Source organism: Oncorhynchus mykiss, chromosome 11 (genome assembly GCF_013265735.2).
Source record: "Oncorhynchus mykiss isolate Arlee chromosome 11, USDA_OmykA_1.1, whole genome shotgun sequence".
Taxonomy (NCBI): domain Eukaryota; kingdom Metazoa; phylum Chordata; class Actinopteri; order Salmoniformes; family Salmonidae; genus Oncorhynchus; species Oncorhynchus mykiss.
Window position 1 is genome coordinate 5,786,969 of NC_048575.1, and position 27,876 is coordinate 5,814,844.

General features: G+C 44.0%; 1 protein-coding gene across 3 annotated transcripts in view; it reads right to left on the bottom strand.

Annotated features, from left to right (window-relative positions):
• LOC110536541 (uncharacterized protein C8orf34 homolog) overlaps positions 1 to 27,876 on the bottom strand; it is a 166,613-nt gene that overhangs the window by 41,475 nt on the left and 97,262 nt on the right. For all 3 annotated transcript variants that reach the window (XM_036934705.1, XM_036934703.1, XM_036934704.1), the window contains exons 8-10: positions 24,110 to 24,245; positions 8,826 to 9,004; positions 7,826 to 7,893 (exon numbers count right to left, since the gene is read on the bottom strand). In XM_036934705.1, the coding sequence (XP_036790600.1) occupies positions 7,826 to 7,893; positions 8,826 to 9,004; positions 24,110 to 24,245 (383 nt within the window). The remainder of the gene's footprint in view (positions 1 to 7,825; positions 7,894 to 8,825; positions 9,005 to 24,109; positions 24,246 to 27,876) is intronic.

Consider the following 27,876-nt stretch of genomic DNA (forward strand, 5'->3'; position numbering starts at 1 on the left):
CAGCAGGTTGATGTTTGTTACGTTCCCCAGTTTGTGTTGTACTTTGTGTATTTGCATGTGTTTATTTCAGGAAATGGCTTCCTGAAATTCCTCAAGCAGCTGATTGGTCGACTCCAGGGCTAATTGGAGAGCTGACCCCGCCCCCTCGACAAGACACAGCTGTCTCCAGTTACACATTCATTCTGAAGCTATATAAAAGCCAGTGTTCTGTTCAGGAGAGAGATTTGCTGGGAGGTCATTGCAGAGATTTTGCTAGAGAGATTTGTTAGAGATTTGGAGGTAGGGATTGCTGAGAGATTTTGCTAGAGGTTGATTTTCTAGGAGGTCATTGCTGAGAGTGGGTATGTTCTGAGTTTGTTGCTCAGGTAGAGCTTATTTGATGTCCTTTGTTTCTTAGTTTGTTTGTGAAATTGTTTAATATTCTGTTTCATTTGTTCCCAGGGGGGAAGGGGAAGGCACCTTGGGAGTGCTTAGGCAAGAGGCCCGCGGGCATACATATACCCGTAGTATATTCACTGTCTAGGCACACTAGGTAAGACCTGGGCGGACCACCCCCTGTATTTTGGTTAGGGCACCAGGTGGTGCTAAATTAGGTAAGTAGTGGGTAGGCAGGTAAGATAGGAGAGGGGGGGGGGCTTTGAGATTTACTTTCTTTGCTTTGGTTCCGTCCAGCCCCTTTTCCCCATATTACCGTGTAAAGGAATAAAGTCCTTGTAAACGGTACGACATTCTGTCTGTTGTCATTCTTACTCGCACCTACAGTCCATACCTTTTTCACTTCACGGAGAGTTTAGTTGTAGCAGGGTGTTGCGTTCCCTCTTCATAGAGGCGTGCGTAACAATGTTAAATAAGAATTACATACATATACTTCCCATGTTATATTATTTACAGTTGAGTATGTGTTTTGCAACCAAAATGCATTAGAAAAGCATTTCTGTGTTAAACTACACAGAAAACACCCAACATGCCATTAGTAATTAATATTAGCTTTAACAGTGTTATGATTGAGGACTCCTGGATGTGTGGGATTAACCTCATTGTGTGGGATTAACCTCATTGTGTGGGATTAACCTCACTGTGTGGGATTAACCTCACTGTGTGGGATTAACCTCACTGTGTGGGATTAACCTCACTGTGTGGGATTAACCTCACTGTGTGGGATTAACCTCATTGTGTGGGATTAACCTCATTGTGTGGGATTAACCTCATTGTGTGGGATTAACCTCACTGTGTGGGATTAACCTCACTGTGTGGGATTAACCTCACTGCGTGGGATTAACCTCACTGTGTGGGATTAACCTCACTGTGTGGGATTAACCTCATTGTGTGGGATTAACCTCACTGTGTGGGATTAACCTCACTGTGTGGGATTAACCTCACTGTGTGAGATTAACCTCATTGTGTGAGATTAACCTCACTCTGTGGGATTAACCTCACTGTGTGGGATTAACCTCACTGTGTGGGATTAACCTCATTGTGTGGGATTAACCTCATTGTGTGGGATTAACCTCACTGTGTGTGATTAACCTCACTGTGTGAGATTAACCTCATTGCAAATTTGATTGAACATTGGCCCATGAAGAGTGTGAATTTAAAACTCAATGCCGGGAAAAAACAACTCACACAAACTAAAATTCAAAGAGTCCGACATTCTTTTCTAATACGGTTGTGCGGTGCGGGAGAGCGAGCTGGGGTTCGTGCCCTGCTCTGCATTCATTCACAAGGAATCAATTGCCGACAAACAGACTCTTTCTCTTAAAGTTGAATTACTAGCACTATACTTAGCAGAGCTGTTGTGACCACAGCAACACGATCCCTCTCAGCTCTCTCCCTCTCTCTCCCCCAGCTCTCTCCCTCTCTCTCCTTTTCTCCTCCTCACGCTCTCCCTCACTCTCTCCCCGTCTCCCAGCTCTCTCCCTCTCTCCCCCCAGCTCTCTCCCTTTCTCCCCCTCAATCTCTCCCTCACTCTCTCCCCATCTCCCAGCTCTCTCCCTCTCTCTCCCTTTCTCCCCCTCACTCTCTCCCTGTCTCCCAGCTCTCTCCCTCTCCTTCCCTCTCTCTCCCTTTCTCCCCCTCACTCTCTCCCTGTCTCCCAGCTCTCTCCCTCTCCTTCCCTCTCTCTCTCTTTCTCCCCCTCACCCTCTCCCTCACCCTCTCCCTCCCCGTCTCCCTCCCTGTCTCCCAGCTCTCTCCCTCTCCCTCCCTATTGTTTTGAAACTTCTGTATGTGTAATGTTTACTGTTGTTTCCCATGCCAATAAAGCCCCTTGAATTGAGAGAGAGCTGGGAGGGAGAGAGTGAGGGGGAGAAAGGGAGAGAGATAGATCCTTCAGGATGGATCCTTCAGCATAGATCATTCAACATAGATCATTCAACATAGATCCTTCAGGATAGATCCTTCAACATAGATCCATCAAGATAGATCCTTCAGCATAGATCCTTCAACATAGATCCTTCAACATAGATGCTTCAGCATAGATCCTTCAGCATAGATCCTTCAGGATAGATGCTTCAGGATAGATCCTTCATTTCATCATAAACACAGCATCACACGATTTATCTAATTCTTATTACTTATAAAAATGGGAAAAATCTCCTCAGTGAATTTATTATGGTAACACCCTGTCATGAGGGCTATAGGGTCTAGGTTTGATTAAAAACAAATGTAGCAATTTAAAACTTATGAAGGAAAATGAGCAGAAATTATTGGTAAATTACTCTGGCTATTGCTTTAGGAACATATCTGGCTTTTATGAAGCAATTATCACCTAGAGAAGCTGTCACGGAGTTAAGAGTGTGAGTGGATGAGTGTGTGGATGTGTTCAACTATACATGCGAGGACCACAAGAGTAGTAAACGAAACAACATTTGATCAACTAGGGAACATGTTGTTGTGTAAATGCTGTGCTTGTTCAATGTCCTTCTCTATAAGCATGCTGAAAGTGTGTTGTCAATTGGAATAAATAGCGTTGTATCTGGTCAAACCAGTTTACCAAGGGTTGGTAACAGGCTGATTGGTCGGCTATTTGAGCCAGTAAAGGGGGCTTTACTATTCTTAGGTAGCGGAATGACTTTAGCTTCCCTACAGGCCTGAGGGGGCACACTTTCTAGTAGGCTTAAATTGAAGATGTGGCAAATAGGATTCCATTTTTCTTTCTTCATTTCTTTCTTCATTCATTCATTCATTCTTCATTTCATTCTTTCTTTATGTCATTTATCTTTGTTTCATAGTGTAGTTTCTTCTTCTTCTTCTTATTCAGTTTAGTCACATGATTTCTTAATTTGCAGTTTGTTTGCCAATTGGCTGGGCTGCCAGACTTACTTGTCATTCCTGTTGCCTCATCCCTCTCAACCATACCATTTTTTAATTCCTCATCAACCCACAGGGATTTAACAGTTTTTACAGTCATTTTCAGGTTGCAGGCACTGGTTACAGTTTGAAGCTATTTCTTGAGTGGGCAGCTTGATGAAAAGCCAGTCAATATTTAAATCACCCAGAAAATGTCCCTCTCTGTTGATATCACATACGTTATCAAGCATTTCACACATATTAGCCAGATACTGACTGTTAGCAGTTGCTGGTCTATAGCAGCTTCCCACCAGAATGGGCTTTAGGTGAGGCAGATGAACCTGTAGCCATATTACTTCAACATTATTTAACATTATCCAGATACTGACTGTCTATAGCAGCTTCCCACCAGAATGGGCTTTAGGTGAGGCAGATGAACCTGTAGCCATATTACTTCAACATTATTTAACATTATCCAGATACTGACTGTTAGCAGTTGCTGGTCTATAGCAGCTTCCCACCAGAATGGGCTTTAGGTGAGACAGATGAACCTGTAGCCATATTACTTCAACAGTATTTAACATGAGATCCTCTCTAATCTTTACAGGAATGTGGTTCTGAATATAAACAGCTACACCTCCACCATTGGCATTTCCGTCTTTTCTGTAGATGTTATAACCTTGTATTTCTACCACTGTATCATCAAAGGTATTATCTAAGTGTGTTACATAAATAGTCAGAACATGAATGTCATCTGTTACTAGCCAATTATTGATTTCATGAACCTTGTTTCTTAAGTATATAACTTCCTTTCTTGCAGCACCATGACTGTCATGGGTTAGAGTTAGCCTATAGCTAGCTCCATCAATGCAGAACCATGACTGTCATGGGTTAGAGTTAGCCTATAGCTAGCTCCATCAATGCAGAACCATGACTGTCATGGGTTAGAGTTAGCCTATAGCTAGCTCCATCAATGCAGAACCATGACTGTCATGGGTTAGAGTTAGCCTATAGCTAGCTCCATCAATGCAGAACCACGACTGTCATGGGTTAGAGTTAGCCTATAGCTAGCTCCATCAATGCAGAACCATGACTGTCATGGGTTAGAGTTAGCCTATAGCTAGCTCCATCAATGCAGAACCATGACTGTTGTCATGGGTTAGAGTTAGCCTATAGCTAACTACATCAATGCAGAACCAAGACTGTCATGGGTTAGAGTTAGCCTATAGCTAACTACATCAATGCAGAACCACGACTGTCATGGGTTAGAGTTAGCCTATAGCTAACTACATCAATGCAGAACCATGACTGTCATGGGTTAGAGTTAGCCTATAGCTAACTACATCAATGCAGAACCATGACTGTCATGGGTTAGAGTTAGCCTATAGCTAGCTCCATCAATGCAGAACCATGTCTGTCATGGGTTAGAGTTAGCCTATAGCTAACTACATCAATGCAGAACCATGACTGTCATGGGTTAGAGTTAGCCTATAGCTAGCTCCATCAATGCAGAACCATGTCTGTCATGGGTTAGAGTTAGCCTATAGCTAACTACATCAATGCAGAACCATGTCTGTCATGGGTTAGAGTTAGCCTATAGCTAGCTCCATCAATGCAGAACCATGACTGTCATGGGTTAGAGTTAGCCTATAGCTAGCTCCATCAATGCAGAACCATGTCTGTCATGGGTTAGAGTTAGCCTATAGCTAACTACATCAATGCAGAACCACGACTGCCATGGGTTAGAGTTAGCCTGTAGCTAGTTCCATCAATGCAGAACCATGTCTGTCATGGGTTAGAGTTAGCCTGTAGCTAGCTACATCAATGCAGAACCATGTCTGTCATGGGTTAGAGTTAGCCTGTAGCTAACTACATCAATGCAGAACCATGTCTGTCATGGGTTAGAGTTAGCCTATAGCTAACTACATCAATGCAGAACCATGTCTGTCATGGGTTAGAGTTAGCCTATAGCTAACTACATCAATGCAGAACCATGTCTGTCATGGGTTAGAGTTAGCCTGTAGCTAGCTCCATCAATGCAGAACCATGTCTGTCATGGGTTAGAGTTAGCCTATAGCTAGCTCCATCAATGCAGAACCATGACTGTCATGGGTTAGAGTTAGCCTATAGCTAACTACATCAATGCAGAACCATGTCTGTCATGGGTTAGAGTTAGCCTGTAGCTAACTACATCAATGCAGAACCATGACTGTCATGGGTTAGAGTTAGCCTATAGCTAACTACATCAATGCAGAACCATGACTGTCATGGGTTAGAGTTAGCCTATAGCTAGCTCCATCAATGCAGAACCATGTCTGTCATGGGTTAGAGTTAGCCTATAGCTAACTACATCAATGCAGAACCATGTCTGTCATGGGTTAGAGTTAGCCTATAGCTAGCTCCATCAATGCAGAACCATGTCTGTCATGGGTTAGAGTTAGCCTATAGCTAGCTCCATCAATGCAGAACCATGTCTGTCATGGGTTAGAGTTAGCCTGTAGCTAGCTACATCAATGCAGAACCATGTCTGTCATGGGTTAGAGTTAGCCTATAGCTAACTACATCAATGCAGAACCATGTCTGTCATGGGTTAGAGTTAGCCTATAGCTAACTACATCAATGCAGAACCATGTCTGTCATGGGTTAGAGTTAGCCTATAGCTAGCTCCATCAATGCAGAACCATGTCTGTCATGGGTTAGAGTTAGCCTATAGCTAGCTCCATCAATGCAGAACCATGTCTGTCATGGGTTAGAGTTAGCCTGTAGCTAGCTCCATCAATGCAGAACCATGACTACCATGGGTTAGCGTTAGCCTGTAGCTAGCTCCATCAATGCAGAACCATGTCTGTCATGGGTTAGAGTTAGCCTATAGCTAACTACATCAATGCAGAACCATGTCTGTCATGGGTTAGAGTTAGCCTGTAGCTAGCTACATCAATGCAGAACCATGTCTGTCATGGGTTAGAGTTAGCCTGTAGCTAGCTACATCAATGCAGAACCATGTCTGTCATGGGTTAGAGTTAGCCTGTAGCTAACTACATCAATGCAGAACCATGTCTGTCATGGGTTAGAGTTAGCCTGTAGCTAACTACATCAATGCAGAACCATGTCTGTCATGGGTTAGAGTTAGCCTGTAGCTAACTACATCAATGCAGAACCATGTCTGTCATGGGTTAGAGTTAGCCTATAGCTAACTACATCAATGCAGAACCATGTCTGTCATGGGTTAGAGTTAGCCTATAGCTAACTACATCAATGCAGAACCATGTCTGTCATGGGTTAGAGTTAGCCTATAGCTAACTACATCAATGCAGAACCATGACTGTCATGGGTTAGAGTTAGCCTATAGCTAGCTCCATCAATGCAGAACCATGTCTGTCATGGGTTAGAGTTAGCCTATAGCTAACTACATCAATGCAGAACCATGACTGTCATGGGTTAGAGTTAGCCTATAGCTAACTACATCAATGCAGAACCATGTCTGTCATGGGTTAGAGTTAGCCTATAGCTAGCTCCATCAATGCAGAACCATGTCTGTCATGGGTTAGAGTTAGCCTATAGCTAACTACATCAATGCAGAACCATGACTGTCATGGGTTAGAGTTAGCCTATAGCTAACTACATCAATGCAGAACCATGTCTGTCATGGGTTAGAGTTAGCCTATAGCTAGCTCCATCAATGCAGAACCATGTCTGCGGCACAAATTGCATCCTTTTCCCATTATAGTGCTCTACTTTTGACCAGGGCACATGAGGGGGGGGGGGGGTAAAATTAATGCACAATATATGGTGTATAGGGAGCCATTTTGGACATATACTGTGGCGTCCCATATCAGGTGGAGTTATCACACAAACCGGCCATTGAACAATAGTCATGTGTCATTCACAGTCAAACTCAACTCTGGACCTCCAAGTTCCACTGCTTTTTATTGTTCCCTTCTAATCAGCGACTGATTAAGACCTGGGACACCAGGTATACGCAATTCATTATCGGGTAGAAGAAGAAAACCAGCAGGCTCTGGACCTCGTAGGGTCTAGCCCATAGCTACATCTGTGGAGTACCAACTCTCAATGAACCCCATAGTTATCAAGCTAACCAGGATGTGTCAGTAGAAGGGGTACGCAGGTGGAATGGGGAGAGGGAGGGGAGGCGGCAGGAGGAGAGAGGGGGGAGGAGGCGGCAGGGGGAGAGAGGGGGGAGGAAGGGGCAGGGGGAGAGAGGGGGGAGGACGCGGCAGGGGGAGAGAGGGGGAGGAAGGGGCAGTGGGAGAGAGGGGGGAGGATGCGGCAGGGGGAGAGAGGGGGAGGACGGGGGAGAGAGGGGGGAGGACGCGGCAGGGGGAGAGAGGGGGGAGGATGGGGCAGGGGGAGAGGAGGGAGGAGTCAGCATCAGGGGAGAGGCATCCGGGGGAGAGGGGGGGGCATTGGGGCGAGGAGGCATCGGGGGAGAAAGGGCAATTGTAAGTAAAGTGAGCTGGACTGCTTGGTGATGGATAGTGGGAAGAACAGACGGAGGGAAAGGAGAGCAGACACTTACTTGGACAAACATCTGGGACCCAGATTCACATTCCTGATCTCGAACCAGGGCTGTGTCCATCCCGGGACCTAATCAAAATGACAACCACACACAGAAAGAGAAAGAGCAACGCCAAAACACATTTGTCATTCAGCAGGACGTATTTATCCAGACAGTAGTGACTGCATACATTTTCATACTGGTTCCACCCCCACCCGTGGGAATCGAACCCACAACCCTGGCGTTTCATGTGCCACGGTCTATAACCTGAGCCACAAGGGGCCATACTGGAACCTCAACAGTGGAGCAAGAGATACACAGTCAATCTACACCTCACCTGGCACTTGATATAGTGTACGTATGCTATTTGAGTTCACTGGCTACAAGGTGACACAATCAGGATATGACATACTGTACGTATGCTATCTGAGTTCACTGGCTACAAGGTGACACAATCAGGATATGACATACTGTACGTATGCTATCTGAGTTCAGTGGCTACAAGGTGACACAATCAGGATATGATATACTGTACGTATGCTATCTGAGTTCACTGGCTACAAGGTGACACAATCAGGATATGATATACTGTACGTATGCTCTCTGAGTTCAGTGGCTACAAGGTGACACAATCAGGATATGACATACTGTACGTATGCTATCTGAGTTCACTGGCTACAAGGTGACACAATCAGGATATGATATACTGTACGTATGCTCTCTGAGTTCACTGGCTACAAGGTGACACAATCAGGATATGATATACTGTACGTTGGCTCTCTGAGTTCACTGGCTACAAGGTGACACAATCAGGATATGATATACTGTACGTATGCTATCTGAGTTCAGTGGCTACAAGGTGACACAATCAGGATATGATATACTGTACGTATGCTCTCTGAGTTCAGAGTTCAGTGGCTACAAGGTGACACAATCAGGATATGATATACTGTACGTATGCTCTCTGAGTTCACTGGCTACAAGGTGACACTTTTCAGGATATGTGAAGTGTTTTACTCACAGGAGACGGGCACAGCTTGTAGGCGATGGGGAAGTCCATGTCCATCTGGCATGTTCACAGCAGTGTGTTCTGGGAAGAGGTGAAGGGGATAAGGGGGTCCGTGAGTGGGGACATGCTGGGGGGGACCATGGTGCTCCTCTGCTGGTCTACTGGCATCCGACAGACTGTCCCCTTGCAGCCTGTAGAGGAAACACAACACAACATTAGGCATACTCAACAACTACAGGCTGAATCACATGTCAAGACAACTCACACGAATCGGCACACTTCACACGTCATCAACACCGAGCTTTTAAACAAAATGGACACACACTAAACAAATCGCTAGCTCTCAGACGTGCACCATTGCACCGGTAACACACTCAACAACTGCAATGTTTCGGGAAATATTACAGACAGAAATACTCCTCAGCAACCCCCCCCCCCGGTCCCTCCTCAGATGATCCCACAGATGAAGATGCTGGATGTGAAGGTCCTGAGCTGGCGTGGTTACACTTAGTCTGTGGTTGTGAGGCCGGTTGGACGTACTGCCAAATTCTCTAAAACGAAGTTGGAGGCGGCTTATGGTAGAGCAATTAACATTAAATTCTCTGGCAACCGCTCTGGTGGAAATTCCTGCAGTCAGCATGGCAATTGCACGCTCCCTCAAAACTTGAGACATCTGTGGCATTGTGTTGTGTGACAAAACGGCACATTTTAGAGTGGCTTTTTATTGTCCCCCAGCACAAGGTGCACCTGTGTAATGATCATGCTGTTTAATCAGCGCCTTGATATGCCACACCTGTCAGGTGGATGGATTATCTTGGTAAAGCAGAAATGCTCACTAACAGGGATGTAAACACATTTGTGCACAACATTTTAGAGAAATAAGCTTTTTGTGTGTATAAAACATTTCTGGGATCTTTTTTTATTTCATCTCATGAAACATCAGTGTTATATATATATATATATATATATATAACACAGTGCATTTGTAAAGTATTCAGACCCCTTGACTTTTTCCACATTGTTACGTTACAGCCTTATTGTAAAATGTATTAAATAGTTGTTTCCCTCATCAAATCTACACACAATACCCCATAATGACATCACAATACCCCATAATGACATCACAATACCCCATAATGACATCACAATACCCCATAATGACAAAGCAAAAACTGTTTTTTAGACAACAAAAAAATTAAATATCACATTTACATAAGTATTCAGACCCTTTACTCAGTACTTTGCTGAAGCACCTTTGGCAGCGATTACAGCCCCGGGTCTTCTTGGGTATGACGCTACAAGCTTGGCACACCTGTATTTGAGGAGTTTCTCCCATTCTACTCTACAGATCCTCTCAAGCTCTGTCAGGTTGGATGGGGCGCGTCACTGCACAGCTATTTTCAGGTCTCTCTAGAATTATTAGATTGGGTTCAAGTCCGGGCTCTGGCTGGGCCACTCAAGGACATTGAGACTTGTCCGAAGCCATTCCTGCATTGTCTTTGCTGTGTGCTTAGGGTCGTTGTCCTGTTGGAAGGTGAACCTTCTCCCCAGGCTGTGGTCCTGAGCGTTATGGAGCAGTTTTTCAAGGATCTCTCTGTACTTTTCTCCGTTCATCTCTCCCTCGATCCTGACTAGTCTCCCAGTCCCTGCCGCTGTTAAACATCCCCACAGCATGAGGCTATTACCATGTTTCACCGTAGGGATGGTGCCAGGTTTCCTCCAGATGTGACACTTGGCATTCAGGCCAAATAGTTCAATCTTAGTTTAATCAGAACAGATAATCTTGTTTCTCATGGACTGAGAGTCCTTGAGGTACCTTTTGGTAAACTCCAAGTGGGCTGTTATGTGCCTTTTACTGAGGGTGGCTTCCATCTGGCCACTCTACCGTAAAGGCCTGATTGGTGGAGTGCTGTAGAGATGGTTGTCCTTCTGGAAGGTTCTCTCATCTCCACAGAGAAACTCTAGTTCTTGGTCCTTCTCCACCAATTGTTTTATTTTTATTTTTTTATTTAACCTTTATGTAACTAGTCTGTTAAGAACAAATTCTTATTTACAATGAAGGCCGGTCCCTTGTTCAGGGGGCAGAACAACAGATTTTTACCTTGTCAGCTCGGGGATTCGATCTAGCAACCTTTTTTCAGTTACTGGCCCAACGCGCTAACTACTAGACTACCTGCCACCTCGATTGCTCAGTTTGGCAGGGCTGCCAGCTCTAGCAAGGGTCTTGGTGGTTCTAAACTTCTTCCATTTAAGAATGATGGACAGCCTGTCATGTGCCTTTTACTAAGGAGTGGCTTCCGTCTGGCCACTCTACCATAAAGGCCTGATTGTTGGAGTGCTGCAGAGATGGTTGTCCAACTGGAAGGTTCTCCCATCTCCACAGAGGAGCTCTAAAGCTCTGTAAGAGTGACCATTGGGTTCTTGGTCACCTCCCTGACCAAGGCCCTTCTCCCCCGATTGCTCAGTTTGGCCATGGGGCCAGCTCTAGGAAGAGTCTTGGTGGTTCTAAACTTCTTCCACTGTGTTCTTGGGAACCTTCAATGCTGCAGAATGTTTTTGTACCCTTCCCCAGATCTGTGCCTCGACACAATCCTGTCTCTGAGCTCTACGGACAATTCCTTTGACCTCATGGCTTGGTTTTTGCTCTGATGTGTACTGTCAGCTGTGGGACTTTATATAGACAGGTGTGTGCCTTTCCAAATCATATCCAATCAATTTAATTTATCACAGGTGGACTCCGATCAAGTTGTAGAAACATCTCAAGGATGATCAATGGAAACAGGATGTACCTGAGCTCAATTTCGAGTCTCATAGCAAAGGGTCTGAATACTTATGTAAATAAGGTATTTCTGATCTGACACAATCACAACGTTCTACTGATAAAACGATCAAATAAAAAGATATTAGATACAGGGCCTTCAGAAAGTAGTCATACCCCTTGACTTACTCCAAAATGTGTTGGTTTACAGCCTGAATTCAAAATTGAATTTAAAAAAATTCTCACCCATCTCCACACAATACTGCATCTTGATATAGTGAAACGCTGTGTTTAGATAATCACAGCCCTGAGTAAATACTTTGTAGAAGCACCTTTGGCAGCGATTACAGCTGTGAGTCATTCTGGGTAAGTCTCTAAGGAACTTTCCACACCTGGATTGTGCCCCATATTGTTGAAAAAAAAAGTATTATAAGCTCTGTCAAATTGGTTGCTGATCATTCCTAGACAACCATTTTCAGGTCTTGCCATAGATTTCCAAGTGGATTTAAGACAAAACTGTAACTCAGCGACTCAGAAACATTCACTGTGTTCTTGGTAAGCAACTCCAAGTGTAGATTTGGCCTTGTGTTTTAGGTTATTGTCCCGCTGAAAGGTGAATTCATCTCCCAGTGTCTGATAGACAGCAGACTGAACAAGGATTAAACTTTGTGACTGTTTTTAAAGTCACCATTGTCCTCATGGTGAAAGCAGTAATCCTGAGCGGTGTCCTTCCTCAGCGACAAATGGTTTAGGAAGGACACCTGTGTCTCTGCTGTGACTGGATCTATTGATACAAAAAAGTAGAATTAATAACTTCACCTCAAAGGGATATTTAATGTCTGCTTTTTTTTTCTCTCACCCATCTACCAATAGGTGCCCTTCTTTACCCATCTACCAATAGGTGCCCTTCTTTACCCATCTACCAATAGGTGCCCTTCTTTACCCATCTACCAATAGGTGCCCTTCTTTACCCATCTACCAATAGGTGCCCTTCTTTACCCATCTACCAATAGGTGCCCTTCTTTACCCATCTACCAATAGGTGCCCTTCTTTACCCATCTACCAATAGATGCCCTTCTTTACCCATCTACCAATAGATGCCCTTCTTTACCCATCTACCAATAGGTGCCCTTCTTTACCCATCTACCAATAGGTGCCCTTCTTTACCCATCTACCAATAGGTGCCCTTCTTTACCCATCTACCAATAGGTGCCCTTCTTTACCCATCTACCAATAGGTGCCCTTCTTTACCCATCTACCAATAGGTGCCCTTCTTTACCCATCTACCAATAGGTGCCCTTCTTTGCGAGGCATTGGAGAACCTCCCTGGTCTTTGTGGTTGAATCTGTGTTTCACTGTTCGACTGAGGGACCTTACAGATAATTGTATGTGTGGGTTACAGAGATGAGGTAGTAATTCAAACATCATGTTAAACACTATTATTGCACACAGTGTGAGTCCATGCAATTTCTCATGTGACTTGTTAAGCACATTTTTACTCCTTAACTTACTCCTTGCAGTATTTAAGAGGACAGCACCGGTGTCCAGGCTAAATTACTAATCTGTCCCTCATACCATCATGGCCACCTAATCATCCCCAGATTCCAATTGGCTCATTCATCCCCCTCCTCTCTCTCCCCATGTAACTATTCCCCAGGTCGTTGCTGTAAATGAGAATGTGTTCTCAGTCAACTTACCTGGTAAAATAATGTCAGCCTTTAAGTACCTCTCTATTCACACCCCTGTCTCTCTGTATATTCATACCTCCTGATAAATAACAAGGATTACCATTCAATAAATGGGCTACAGAAGACCATTGAGATACAGTAGTATCTTAAAGAGGCAATGTGGAGTTGAAACTATAACAAAGCCCATCCCCACCACTGTTTTGGTAAAAAGCTGAAGCCTGGAGAGATGTGACCACTCTCAAATAAAAGAGATAAATAACAGAATATCATATCTTAAGTGCATTCCAAAATGTGTTTGTTATCAAAAGACCGCCCTGAACTGATCTTATCACTTATCTTGTATATCATTTTCTCTTCTGACGCTTTTCCTGTAGTTCCTCCCTCCCTCCCTCCAATGTTAAGCTCATTTTTCTGGGTGTTGGGTGCGATAGGGCCCACGATAGGGGCACGACTATACCCGCTGCCAGGGTGAGATAACGGTATCAGACCGGTCAGATGCCAAGCGTACCTCCATCCACTCCTCTCTCCCTCACTGTCTGGGCTTTCTTCTCTTTCTCTTTCATTTTCATTTCATTCATTCTTCATTCATTCATTCCTTATCATGCCCCATTCAAGAAATTTAGAACCAGGAATAGATATAGCCCTTGGTTCTCCCCAGACCTGACTGCCCTTAACCAACACAAAAACATCCTATGGCGTTCTGCATTAGCATCGAACAGCCCCCGTGATATGCAGCTGTTCAGGGAAGCTAGAAACCATTATACACAGGCAGTTAGAAAAGCCAAGGCTAGCTTTTTCAAGCAGAAATTTGCTTCCTGCAACACTAACTCAAAAAAGTTCTGGGACACTGTAGACTTTACAGTGTCCCAGAACTTTTTTGAGTTAGTGTTGCTTCCTGCAACACAAACTCAAAAAGGTTCTGAGACACTGTAAAGTCCATGGAGAATAAGAACACCTCCTCCCAGCTGCCCACTGCACTGAAGATAGGAAACACTGTCACCACTGATAAATCCACCATAATTGAGAATTTCAATAAGCATTTTTCTACGGCTGGCCATGCTTTCCACCTGGCTACTCCTACCCCGGTCAACAGCACTGCACCCCCCACAGCAACTCGCCCAAGCCTTCCCCATTTCTCCTTCTCCCAAATCCGTTCAGCTGATGTTCTGAAAGAGCTGCAAAATCTGGACCCCTACAAATCAGCCGGGCTAGACAATCTGGACCCTTTCTTTCTAAAATTATCTGCCGAAATTGTTGCCACCCCTATTACTAGCCTGTTCAACCTCTCTTTCGTGTCGTCTGAGATTCCCAAAGATTGGAAAGCAGCTGCGGTCATCACCCTCTTCAAAGGGGGGGACACTCTTGACCTAAACTGCTACAGACCTATATCTATCCTACCATGCCTTTCTAAGGTCTTCGAAAGCCAAGTCAACAAACAGATTACCGACCATTTCGAATCTCACCATACCTTCTCTGCTATGCAATCTGGTTTCAGAGCTGGTCATGGGTGCACCTCAGCCACGCTCAAGGTCCTAAACGATATCTTAACCGCCATCGATAAGAAACATTACTGTGCAGCCGTATTCATTGATCTGGCCAAGGCTTTCAACTCTGTCAATCACCACATCCTCATCGGCAGACTCGACAGCCTTGGTTTCTCAAATGATTGCCTCGCCTGGTTCACCAACTACTTCTCTGATAGAGTTCAGTGTGTCAAATCGGAGGGTCTGCTGTCCGGACCTTTGGCAGTCTCTATGGGGGTGCCACAGGGTTCAATTCTTGGACCGACTCTCTTCTCTGTATACATCAATGAGGTTGCTCTTGCTGCTGGTGAGTCTCTGATCCACCTCTACGCAGACGACACCATTCTGTATACTTCTGGCCCTTCTTTGGACACTGTGTTAACAACCCTCCAGGCAAGCTTCAATGCCATACAACTCTCCTTCCGTGGCCTCCAATTGCTCTTAAATACAAGTAAAACTAAATGCATGCTCTTCAACCGATCGCCACCTGCTCCTGCCCGCCTGTCCAACATCACTACTCTGGACGGCTCTGACTTAGAATACGTGGACAACTACAAATACTTAGGTGTCTGGTTAGACTGTAAACTCTCCTTCCAGACCCATATCAAACATCTCCAATCCAAAGTTAAATCTAGAATTGGCTTCCTATTTCGCAACAAAGCATGCCAAACATACCCTTGTAAAACTGACCATCCTACCAATCCTCGACTTTGGCGATGTCATTTACAAAATAGCCTCCAATACCCTACTCAACAAATTGGATGCAGTCTATCACAATGCAACCCATTTTGTCACCAAAGCCCCATATACTACCCACCATTGCGACCTGTACGCTCTCGTTGGCTGGCCCTCGCTTCATACTCGTCGCCAAACCCACTGGCTGTCATCTACAAGACCCTGCTAGGTAAAGTCCCCCCTTATCTCAGCTCGCTGGTCCCCATAGCATCTCCCAACTGTAGCACACGCTCCAGCAGGTATATCTCTCTAGTCACCCCCAAAACCAATTCTTTCTTTGGCCGCCTCTCCTTCTAGTTCTCTGCTGAAAATGACTAGAACGAACTACAAAAATCTCTGAAACTGGAAACACTTATCTCCCTCACTAGCTTTAAGCACCAACTGTCAGAGCAGCTCACAGATTACTGCACCTGTACATAGCCCACCTATAATTTAGCCCAAAACTCTTTCCCTACTGTATTTAATTAATGTATTAATTTTGCTCCTTTGCACCCCATTATTTTTATTTCTACTTTGCACATTCTTCCATTGCAAATCAACCATTCCAGTGTTTTACTTGCTATATTGTATTTACTTTGCCACCATGGCCTTTTTCTGCCTTTACCTCCATTATCTCACCTCATTTGCTCACGTCGTATATAGACTTGTTTATACTGTATTATTGACTGTATGTTTGTTTTACTCCATGTGTAACTCTGTGTCGTTGTATGTGTCGAACTGCTTTGCTTTATCTTGGCCAGGTCGCAATTGTAAATGAGAACTTGTTCTCAACTTGCCTACCTGGTTAAATAAAGGTGAAATATATATATATATATATATATATATATATATATATATATATATATATATATATATTTATCAGTTTGGTAATGAGCATGAGATGGGTATTAAGATGGGCAGATGGGGTTGTGAGGGTTTGTTAACTGTCTGAACGTTGAAGTTCAATAGTTTATATCTGTTTATATCAACAGTGAGCCGGCTCCTGGATCAGACTGGGTTCAAGTCCGGTCTCTGGCTGGGCAACGCAAGGACATTTAGAGACTTGCCCCGAAGCCGATTTGTTTCTCAAAATGGCACCCTGTTCCCTTGACTTCCCGGCTGTAGTCAAAGTACTATGCAGGGGAACAGGGTGCCATTTGTGATGCATCCACTGATGTTGTATCATATTTCAAACTAACTTTGGCGCTGTGCAGTATCTCTCCTCAGTGAAATGTCAGACATCTGCTTTCTCCCCTGTCTGTATGTTTATTTAACTAGGCAAGTCAGGTTTTAAGAACAAATTCTTATTTACAATGACGGCCTAGGAACAGTGGGTTAACTGCCTTGTTCAGGGGGCAGAACAACATCTTTTTTTTAACCTCGTCAGCTAGGGGACTCCCAATCACGGGCCGGTTGTGATACAGCCTGGAATCGAACCAGGGTCTGTAGCCGACACCTCGAGCACTGAGATTCAGTGCCTTAGACCACTGCGCCACTCGGGAGCCCGTTCTGGGCAATTTTCTGCTCTGTCCTCTTTAACCTGACCACTAGACCCTCTAGAGGTCTATGGACTTAATATCTGTCTGTTCTAGATGGGGAGGGGAGGGCCCTAAACACATCACTGGCCTGGAAATGCCTTCAACAGATGACACAGACCACAGACTGCTCTTTTCTGGACACACGTGACCCTAATATCAGAAGTCACCCACCCCCCCCCCCCCCCTTTAACTTATTTCACATTTTATTTATTTTCGATTAAAAATAATTACAAATCTCACCCATCTACACACAATACCACATGACGTCAAAGTAAAGTCATAACGAAAAAAGTAACGACAAAGTGAAGATACGTTTTTAGAAAATTTCGTCAAATGTATTTAAAATAAAATACAGCAATATCTAATTTACGGAAGTGTTCACACCCCCCATTTGTGTTGATATTCTGTTCCTCACCCTGACAATCTGAACAGAGCTCATCTTTGAGATGATCAAAGTCCACCCGTGGCCAATTCAGTTGTTTGGACATCATTTAGAAAGAAACACACCAGTCTACAGTATATTAAAGGTCCCACAGTTGACAGGAACTATACCATGAAGTCCAAGGAACTGTCCGTAGATCTCTGAGATGGTGATGAGGCATCTAGGGAAGGGTATAAAACCATTTCTAGAGTGATGAAAGTTTCCAAGAGCACGGCGGTCTACATCATTTGGAAATGGTTAAAATATGGAACTACCCAGACTCTGCCTAGAGCTGGCCGTCCGGCCAAACTGAGAAACCGGGCAGGAAGGACCTTTCGATGAGGGAGGTGACCAAGAACCCAATGACCACTCTGACAGAACTACAGAGTTCCTGGGCTGAGATGGGAGAACCTGCCAGAAGGACAACTGTCTCTACAGCACTTCACCAATCTGAGATTTATGGGAGAGTGGCCAGACAGAAGACGCTCCTGAAAAAAAGGGACATGACAGCCCACCTGTAGTTTGTAAGAGAAAACATGTAAAAGACTCTGAGAGCATCAGAGTCCTGAATTCAAAGTTATATGTCTGGAGAAAAAACTGGGCACAGCGCAACACCTATCTAACACCAGCCCTACCGTAAAGCATGGTGTCAGCATCATGCTATGGGGATGGGAGACTGGTGGGAGGGACTGGGAGACTGGTAAGGATAGAGGGAACAATGAATGGAGACAAATACAGGCAAATCCTTGATGAGAACCTGCTTCAGAGTGCAAACGACCTGGGGGGGGGGTGAAGTTATACATTCCTACAGGACAATGACCCCCCAGGCATTCAGCCAAAGCAACACTGGAATGGCGTCAGAACAAGAATGTGAAAGTCCTTGAGTGGCCCAGCCAAAGTCCAGACCTGAATCACATTGAAAATCTGTGGAAAGACTTGAAGATTGCTGTTCACCGCCGCTCCCCATCCAACTTAACAGAGTTTGAAAACATCTACAAGGAAGAATGAAAGAAAATCCCCAAATCCATGTGCAAAGTTGATTCAGACAAAGTATTGACTATGTAAATGAGATATTTCTGTATTTCATGTTCAATGCACAATCGAGATCATCCTGTCGGGCTGTATCACTGCCAGGTAGGGCAACTGCACCGCCCTCAACCGTAAGGCTCTCCAGAGGGTAGTGAGGTCTGCACAACGCATCACCGGGGGCAAATTACCTGCCCTCCAGGACACCTACACCACCCGATGTCACAGGAAGGCCAAAAAGATCATCAAGGACAACAACCACCCGAGCCACTGCCTGTTCACCCCGTTATCATCCAGAAGGCGAGGTCAGTACAGGTGCATCAAAGCTGGGACCGAGAGACTGAAAAACAGCTTCTATCTCAAGGCCATCAGACTGTTAAACAGGCACCACTAACATCTACTTGCCTATGCTGTTCGTCCATATATTTATATGTACATATGTACATATTCTTATTCACCCCTTTAGATGTGTGTGTATAAGATAGTTGTTGTGAATTTGTTAGATTACTTGTTAGATATTACTGCACTGTCGGAATGAGAAGAACAAGCATTTCGCTACACTCACATTAACATCTGCTAACCATGTGTATGTGACCAATAACATCTGCTAGCCATGTGCATGTGACCAATAACATATGCTAACCATGTGTATGTGACCAATAACATCTGCTAGCCATGTGCATGTGACCAATAACATCTGCTAACCATGTGTATGTGACCAATAACATCTGCTAACCATGTGCATGTGACCAATAACATCTGCTAGCCATGTGTATGTGACCAATAACATCTGCTAGCCATGTGCATGTGACCAATAACATCTGCTAACCATGTGCATGTGACCAATAACATCTGCTAACCATGTGTATGTGACCAATAACATCTGCTAACCATGTGTATGTGACCAATAACATCTGCTAACCATGTGCATGTGACCAATAACATCTGCTAGCCATGTGTATGTGACCAATAACATCTGCTAGCCATGTGCATGTGACCAATAACATCTGCTAACCATGTGTATGTGACCAATAACATCTGCTAGCCATGTGCATGTGACCAATAACATCTGCTAACCATGTGCATGTGACCAATAACATCTGCTAACCATGTGTATGTGACCAATCACATCTACTAACCATGTGTATGTGACCAATAACATCTGCTAACCATGTGTATGTGACCAATAACATCTGCTAGCCATGTGCATGTGACCAATAACATCTGCTAACCATGTGTATGTGACCAATAACATCTGCTAGCCATGTGCATGTGACCAATAACATCTGCTAACCATGTGTATGTGACCAATAACATCTGCTAACCATGTGCATGTGACCAATAACATCTGCTAACCATGTGCATGTGACCAATAACATCTGCTAACCATGTGTATGTGACCAATAACATCTGCTAACCATGTGACCAATAACATCTGCTAACCATGTGACCAATAACATCTGCTAACCATGTGTATGTGACCAATAACATCTGCTAACCATGTGACCAATAACATCTGCTAACCATGTGACCAATAACATCTGCTAACCATGTGTATGTGACCAATAACATATGCTAACCATGTGACCAATAACATCTGCTAACCATGTGTATGTGACCAATAACATCTGCTAACCATGTGACCAATAACATCTGCTAACCATGTGACCAATAACATCTGCTAACCATGTGTATGTGACCAATAACATCTGCTAGACATGTGTATGTGACCAATAACATCTGCTAACCATGTGTATGTGACCAATAACATCTACTAACCATGTGACCAATAACATCTGCTAACCATGTGACCAATAACATCTGCTAACCATGTGTATGTGACCAATAACATCTACTAACCATGTGTATGTGACCAATAACATCTACTAACCATGTGTATGTGACCAATAACATCTACTAACCATGTGACCAATAACATCTGCTAACCATGTGTATGTGACCAATAACATCTACTAACCATGTGACCAATAACATCTGCTAACCATGTGACTAATAACATCTGCTAACCATGTGTATGTGACCAATAACATCTACTAACCATGTGACCAATAACATCTGCTAACCATGTGACTAATAACATCTGCTAACCATGTGTATGTGACCAATAACATATGCTAACCATGTGTATGTGACCAATAACATCTGCTAACCATGTGTATGTGACCAATAACATCTGCTAACCATGTGACCAATAACATCTGCTAACCATGTGCATGTGACCAATAACATCTGCTAACCATGTGACCAATAACATCTGCTAACCATGTGTATGTGACCAATAACATATGCTAACCATGTGTATGTGACCAATAACATCTGCTAACCCCAAAATGGGATTTGATTAGAATACTTTTGCAAAAAAAAATCTAAAACACGTTTTCACTTTGTCATTATGGGGTATTGTGTGTAGATGGGTAAGACTTTTTAAACCATTTTGGATTCAGGCTGTAACACGACAAAATGTGAAGTCAAGAGGAATGAATACTTTCTGAATGAACTGTAAATAAACAGGGGAGAGAGAAAGAGAGACTGGTATGAGGAGAGAGCAGACACGCCTGTGAACAGAAGGCTATAAAGCCAGGGGTCACAGGTCAAAAGGAAGCAGATGGAGTGACATGGAGAGAAGGAGGAGAGGGGTTGGCTCTCACTTCCAAACAAAAAGATTTACAGTGTGTGTTCTAGATTTTTTTTTTTACTGCCTGTGAAATCTATCTGTACCTCTTAATAAAAACCCTCTCCATCCTACTAATAAACCTGAAGTCTAGTGCATGTGGGGAGGTTTGACTTGAAGAGACATAGAGTATGTCTACTGGTCTAATATAGAGACAGGGAATTCAAATGTGGCCAAACACTGACTAACATAGAAGATGATGATATCATTCAGAGGTGAACTAGTGTCTCCTCCAAGATAAAGACTGAGGGACCATACCCCTCTCCTCTCAGATAAATACTGAGACCATACCCCTCTCCTCTCAGATAAATACTGAGGGACCATACCCCTCTCCTCTCAGATAAATACTGAGGTACCATACCCCTCTCCTCTCAGATAAATACTGAGACCATACCCCTCTCCTCTCAGATAAATACTGAGACCATACCCCTCTCCTCTCAGATAAATACTGAGGGACCATACCCCTCTCCTCTCAGATAAATACTGAGGGACCATACCTCTCTCCTCTCAGATAAATACTGAGGGACCATACCCCTCTCCTCTCAGATAAATACTGAGACCATACCCCTCTCCTCTCAGATAAATACTGAGACCATACCCCTCTCCTCTCAGATAAATACTGAGGTATCATACCCCTCTCCTCTCAGATAAATACTGAGACCATACCCCTCTCCTCTCAGATAAATACTGAGGGACCATACCCCTCTCCTCTCAGATAAATACTGAGGTATCATACCCCTCTCCTCTCAGATAAATACTGAGACCATACCCCTCTCCTCTCAGATAAATACTGAGGTATCATACCCCTCTCCTCTCAGATAAATACTGAGACCATACCCCTCTCCTCTCAGATAAATACTGAGACCATACCCCTCTCCTCTCAGATAAATACTGAGACCATACCCCTCTCCTCTCAGATAAATACTGAGACCATACCCCTCTCCTCTCAGATAAATACTGAGACCATACCCCTCTCCTCTCAGATAAATACTGAGGGACCATACCCCTCTCCTCTCAGATAAATACTGAGGGACCATACCTCTCTCCTCTCAGATAAATACTGAGGGACCATACCCCTCTCCTCTCAGATAAATACTGAGACCATACCCCTCTCCTCTCAGATAAATACTGAGACCATACCCCTCTCCTCTCAGATAAATACTGAGGTATCATACCCCTCTCCTCTCAGATAAATACTGAGACCATACCCCTCTCCTCTCAGATAAATACTGAGGGACCATACCCCTCTCCTCTCAGATAAATACTGAGGTATCATACCCCTCTCCTCTCAGATAAATACTGAGACCATACCCCTCTCCTCTCAGATAAATACTGAGGTATCATACCCCTCTCCTCTCAGATAAATACTGAGACCATACCCCTCTCCTCTCAGATAAATACTGAGGTATCATACCCCTCTCCTCTCAGATAAATACTGAGACCATACCCCTCTCCTCTCCTCTCAGATAAATACATGCTGAATAGACAGTAGAGCAGTGTTTGACCTGTCCCACTCTGTGTAAATGGAGCTACCAAGTCACAGAGCAGACAGACAGACAAACGGAAAAACAGACAACGATCCAGCCATCAAGACAGACAGTCAGTCAAACAATCAGTCAGACAGACAAACAGACAGATTGTCAGACAGACGGACAGGTAAGGGCCAGGTTGTCAGGGTAAAGGACAGGTCAGGGTCAGGGTAAAGGACAGGTCAGGGCCAGGTTGTCAGGGTAAAGGACAGGTAAGGGCCAGGTTGTCAGGGTAAAGGACAGGTAATGGCCAGGTTGTCAGGGTAAAGGACAGGTAAGGGCCAGGTTGTCAGGGTAAAGGACAGGTAAGGGTCAGGGAAAAGGACAGGTCAGGGCCAGGTTGTCGAGGTAAAGGACAGGTAAGGGCCAGGTTGTCAGGGTAAAGGACAGGTAAGGGCCAGGTTGTCAGGGTAAAGGACAGGTAAGGGCCAGGTTGTCAGGGTAAAGGACAGGTAAGGGCCAGGTTGTCAGGGTAAAGGACATGTAAGAGCCAGATAGTCAGAGTAAAGGACAAGTAAGGGCCAAGTAAGCAGGGTTAAGGACAGGTAAGGGTGAGGTGGTCAGGGTAAAGGACAGGTAAGGGTGAGGTGGTCAGGGTAAAGGACAGGTAAGGGTGAGGTGGTCAGGGTAAAGGACAGGTAAGAGCCAGGTAATCCCAGTAAAGTACAGGTAAGGGCCAGGTGGCCAAGGTAAAGCACAGGTCCAGGTAGTCAGAGAATAGGACAGATAAAGGCCAGGTATTCAGGGTAATGTACAGGTTAGGGCCAGGTATTCAGAGTAAAGAGTAAAGGACAGGTTAGGGCCAGTTATTCAGGGTAATGGACAGGTTAGGGCCAGGTATTCAGTGTAATGGACAGGTTAGGGCCAGGTATTCAGAGTAAAGAGTAAAGGACAGGTTAGGGCCAGGTATTCAGGGTAATGGACAGGTTAGGGCCAGATATTCAGAGTAAAGAGTAAAGGACAGGTTAGGGCCAGGTATTCAGGGTAATGGACAGGTTAGGGCCAGGTATTCAGGGTAATGGACAGGTTAGGGCCAGGTATTCAGAGTAAAGAGTAAAGGACAGGTTAGGGGCAGGTATTCAGAGTAAAGAGTAAAGGACAGGTTAGGGACAGGTATTCAGGGTAATGGACAGGTTAGGGGCAGGTATTCAGAGTAAAGAGTAAAGGACAGGTTAGGGCCAGGAATTCAGGGTAATGGACAGGTTAGGGCCAGTTATTCAGAGAAAAGAGTAAAGGACAGGTTAGGGCCAGGTATTCAGGGTAATGGACAGGTTAGGGCCAGGTATTCAGGGTAATGGACAGGTTAGGGCCAGGTATTCAGGGTAAAGGACAGGTTAGGGCCAGGTATTCAGAGTAAAGGACAGGATAGGGCCAGGTATTCAGAGTAAAGGACAGGTAAATATTTACCTTGCACACCTAGAGCAGATGTTGAGTGTGACCTTGGCCTGGGGTTCTGGGCAGTAGGAGCTACGACCCTGGCTGAACTTACTGCCTGACGGAGCCAGCCCTGTTACCCCCTCCATACGCAGGTCATCTAGGTCCTCTGGAAAGGGAGAAGGAGAGGGAGTAAGTGGATGAGAGTGGAGGAGAGTGGAAGAGAGAGAGGAGGAGACAGAAAAGGGGACAGAAGGGGAGACGTAGGAGGAGAATGGAGGAGAAAGAGGAGGAGAGAGTAAGTGACAGAGGAGGAGAAAGAGGAGGAGAGTGAAGGAGGAGAGAGGAGGAGACAGAGGAGGAGAGTGACGGAGGAGAGAGGAAGGTGTTACTGTACCCTACAGTGTGTTTCTGTACACTACAGTGTGTTTGTGTACTCTACAGTGTGTTACTGTACACTACAGTGTGTTACTGTACACCACAGTGTGTTTCTGTACCCTACAGTGTGTTTCTGTACCCTACAGTGTGTTACTGTACCCTACAGTGTGTTCCTGTACCCTACAGTGTGTTTCTGTACCCTACAGTGTGTTCCTGTACCCTACAGTGTGTTAGTGTACCCTACAGTGTGTTACTGTACCCTACAGTGTGAACACTACAGTGTGTTACTGTACACTACAGTGTGTTTGTGTACACTACAGTATGTTACTGTACCCTACAGTGTGTTTCTGTACTCTACAGTGTGTTACTGTACTCTACAGTGTGTTTCTGTACCCTACAGTGTGTTTCTGTACCCTACAGTGTGTTACTGTACCCTACAGTGTGTTACTGTACCCTACAGTGTGTTTCTGTACCCTGCAGTGTGTTTCTGTACCCTACAGTGTGTTACTGTACTCTACAGTGTGTTACTGTACCCTACAGTGTTTCTGTACCCTACAGTGTGTTCCTGTACCCTACAGTGTGTTAGTGTACCCTACAGTGTGTTACTGTACCCTACAGTGTGAACACTACAGTGTGTTACTGTACACTACAGTGTGTTTGTGTACACTACAGTATGTTACTGTACCCTACAGTGTGTTTCTGTACTCTACAGTGTGTTACTGTACTCTACAGTGTGTTACTGTACACTACAGTGTGTTACTGTACACTACAGTATGTTACTGTACCCTACAGTGTGTTACTGTACACTACAGTGTGTTACTGTACACTACAGTGTGTTACTGTGAGCTGTTACAGTAGCTGTTAGCTGTTAGCTCTGAGCTGTTACAGTAGCTGTGAGATGTGGTTTGGTGTCTGGGAGGTCGCAATGTGATTCATCCCAAATGGCACCTTATTCACTATGTAGTGTAATAATTTTTACCAAGGCCCATTGGGATTCTCATATGGCTCTGGTCAAAAGTAGTGCACTATGTAGGGAATAGGGTGCCATTTGGGACAGCCCTAGAACAGCATGCTTTGGCCTAGTGCCATTATGAAACAGGTTGAGGCTCTAGTGTCTACTTAATACCTGGCTCAACTTAACAATATATCTGACAGATAAACAGGGAAAACACATACAGTATGTATACTGACAAACACCCATCTGAGGATCTGTATTTTTATCCATCTACAGTTAATATATATAAAGTACCAGTCAAAAGTTTGGACATACCTACTCATTCCAGGGTTCTAGAACACCTACTCATTCAAGGGTTTTTCTTTATTTTTACTATTTTCTACATTGTAGAATAATAGTGAAGACATCAAAGCTATGAAATAACACATATGGAATCATATAGTGACCAAAAAATGTTGAGAAAATCCAAATATATTTAATATTTAAAATTCTTCAAATTAGCCACCCTTTGCCTTGATGACAGCTTTGCACACTTTTGGCATTTTCTCAACCAGCTTCACCTGGAATGCTTTTCCAACAGTCTTGAAGTTCCCACATATGCTGAGCACTTCTTGGCTGCTTTTGCTTCGCTCTGCGGTCCAACTCATCCCAAAGCATCTCAATTGGGTTGAGTTTGGGTGATTGTGGAGACCAGTTCATCTGATGCAGAACTCCTTCACTTTCCTTCTTGGTCAAATAGCCCTTACACAGCCTGGAGGTGTGTTGGGTCATTGTCCTGTTGAAAAACAAATGATAGTCCCACTAAGCGCAAGCCAGATGGGTGGGTGTATCGCTGCAGAATGCTGTGGTAGCCATGCTGGTTAAGTGTGCTTTGAATTCTAAATAAATCACAGACTTTTGTCACCAGAAAAGCACCCCGACACCATCACACCTCCTCCTCCATGCTTCATGGTGGGAACCACACATGCAGAGAGCATCCGTTCACCTGTTCTGCATCTCACAAAGACATGACGGTTGGAACCAAAAATCTCATCAGACCAAAGGACAGATTTCCACCGGTCTAATGTCCATTGCTCGTGTTTCTTGGCCCAAGAAAGTCTCTTCGACTTATTGGTGTCCTTCAGCAGTGGTTTCTTTGCAAAATATTGACCATGAAGGCCTGATTCACACGGTCTCCTCTGAACAGTTGATGTTGAGATGTGTCTGTTACTTGAACTCTGTGAAGCATTTATTTGGGCTGCAATTTCTGAGGCTGGAAACTAATGAACAGAGGTATCTCTGGGTCTTCCATTTCTCTGGCAGTCCTCGTGAGAGCCAGTTTCATCATAATGCTTGATGGTTTTGCGACTGCACTTGAAGAAACTTTAAAAGTTCTTGACATTTTCCGTATTGACTGACCTTCATGTCTTAAAGTAATGATGGATTGTCATTTCTCTTTTCTTATTTGAGCTGTTCTTGCCATAATATGGACTTAGTCTTTTACCACATAGGGCTATATTCTGTATACCACCCCTACCTTGTCACAACACAACTGATTGGCTCAAATGCAGTAAGAAGGAAAGAAATTCCACAAATTAACTTTTAACAAGGCACACCTGTTAATTGAAATGCATTCCAGGCTATGGTATGCCCTACTGAAAACACACATGGAAACAGGAGAATTCAAACAAGACAGTGGCTGCTATTCCATCACTGGCCACTAGAGGTCAGAGTAACCTCACACACACAAGTTTTCAAGTTTATTCGCCACGTGCACAGGATACAACAGGTGTTAAGCAGTACAGTGAAGTTCTGACCTTGAGAGCTTTTTGGTAACAATGCAGTGATAATAATAATAATAATAATATAGTAATAATAACAATAATAATAATAATAATAATAATAATAACAACAATAACAATAACAATAGCAATAATAATAATAACAACAATAATAATAATAATAATAATAACAATAATAACAATAATAACAATAATAACAATAATAACAATAATAATAATAATAATAACAGTAATAATAACAATAGTAATAATAATAACAATAATAATAACAATAACAATAATAATAATAATATTATAGTAATAATAATAATAATAATAATAATAATATTACAGAGAGACAGAGATGGTAGAGAGGCAGAGAGGTCTATCAGTCTTACTGAATAGCCAACCACTGGCGCTGGAGAGTAGGGAGATACAGGGAGACAGAAATGGTCCCTGTATCTCCCTACTCTCCAGCGCCAGTGGTTGGCTATTCAGCAAGACTGATAGACCGCTCTGCCTCTCTACCATCTATGTCTCTCTGTATCTCCCTACTCTCCAGCGCCAGTCTGGCTGGCCACTCAGTAAGACTGATAGACCTCTCTGCCTCTCTACCATCGCTGTCTCTCTATCTCTCTTCTCTCCAGTGCCAGTCTGGCAGGCCACTCAGTAAGACACCTTTATACATCAATGATGTCACTCTTGCT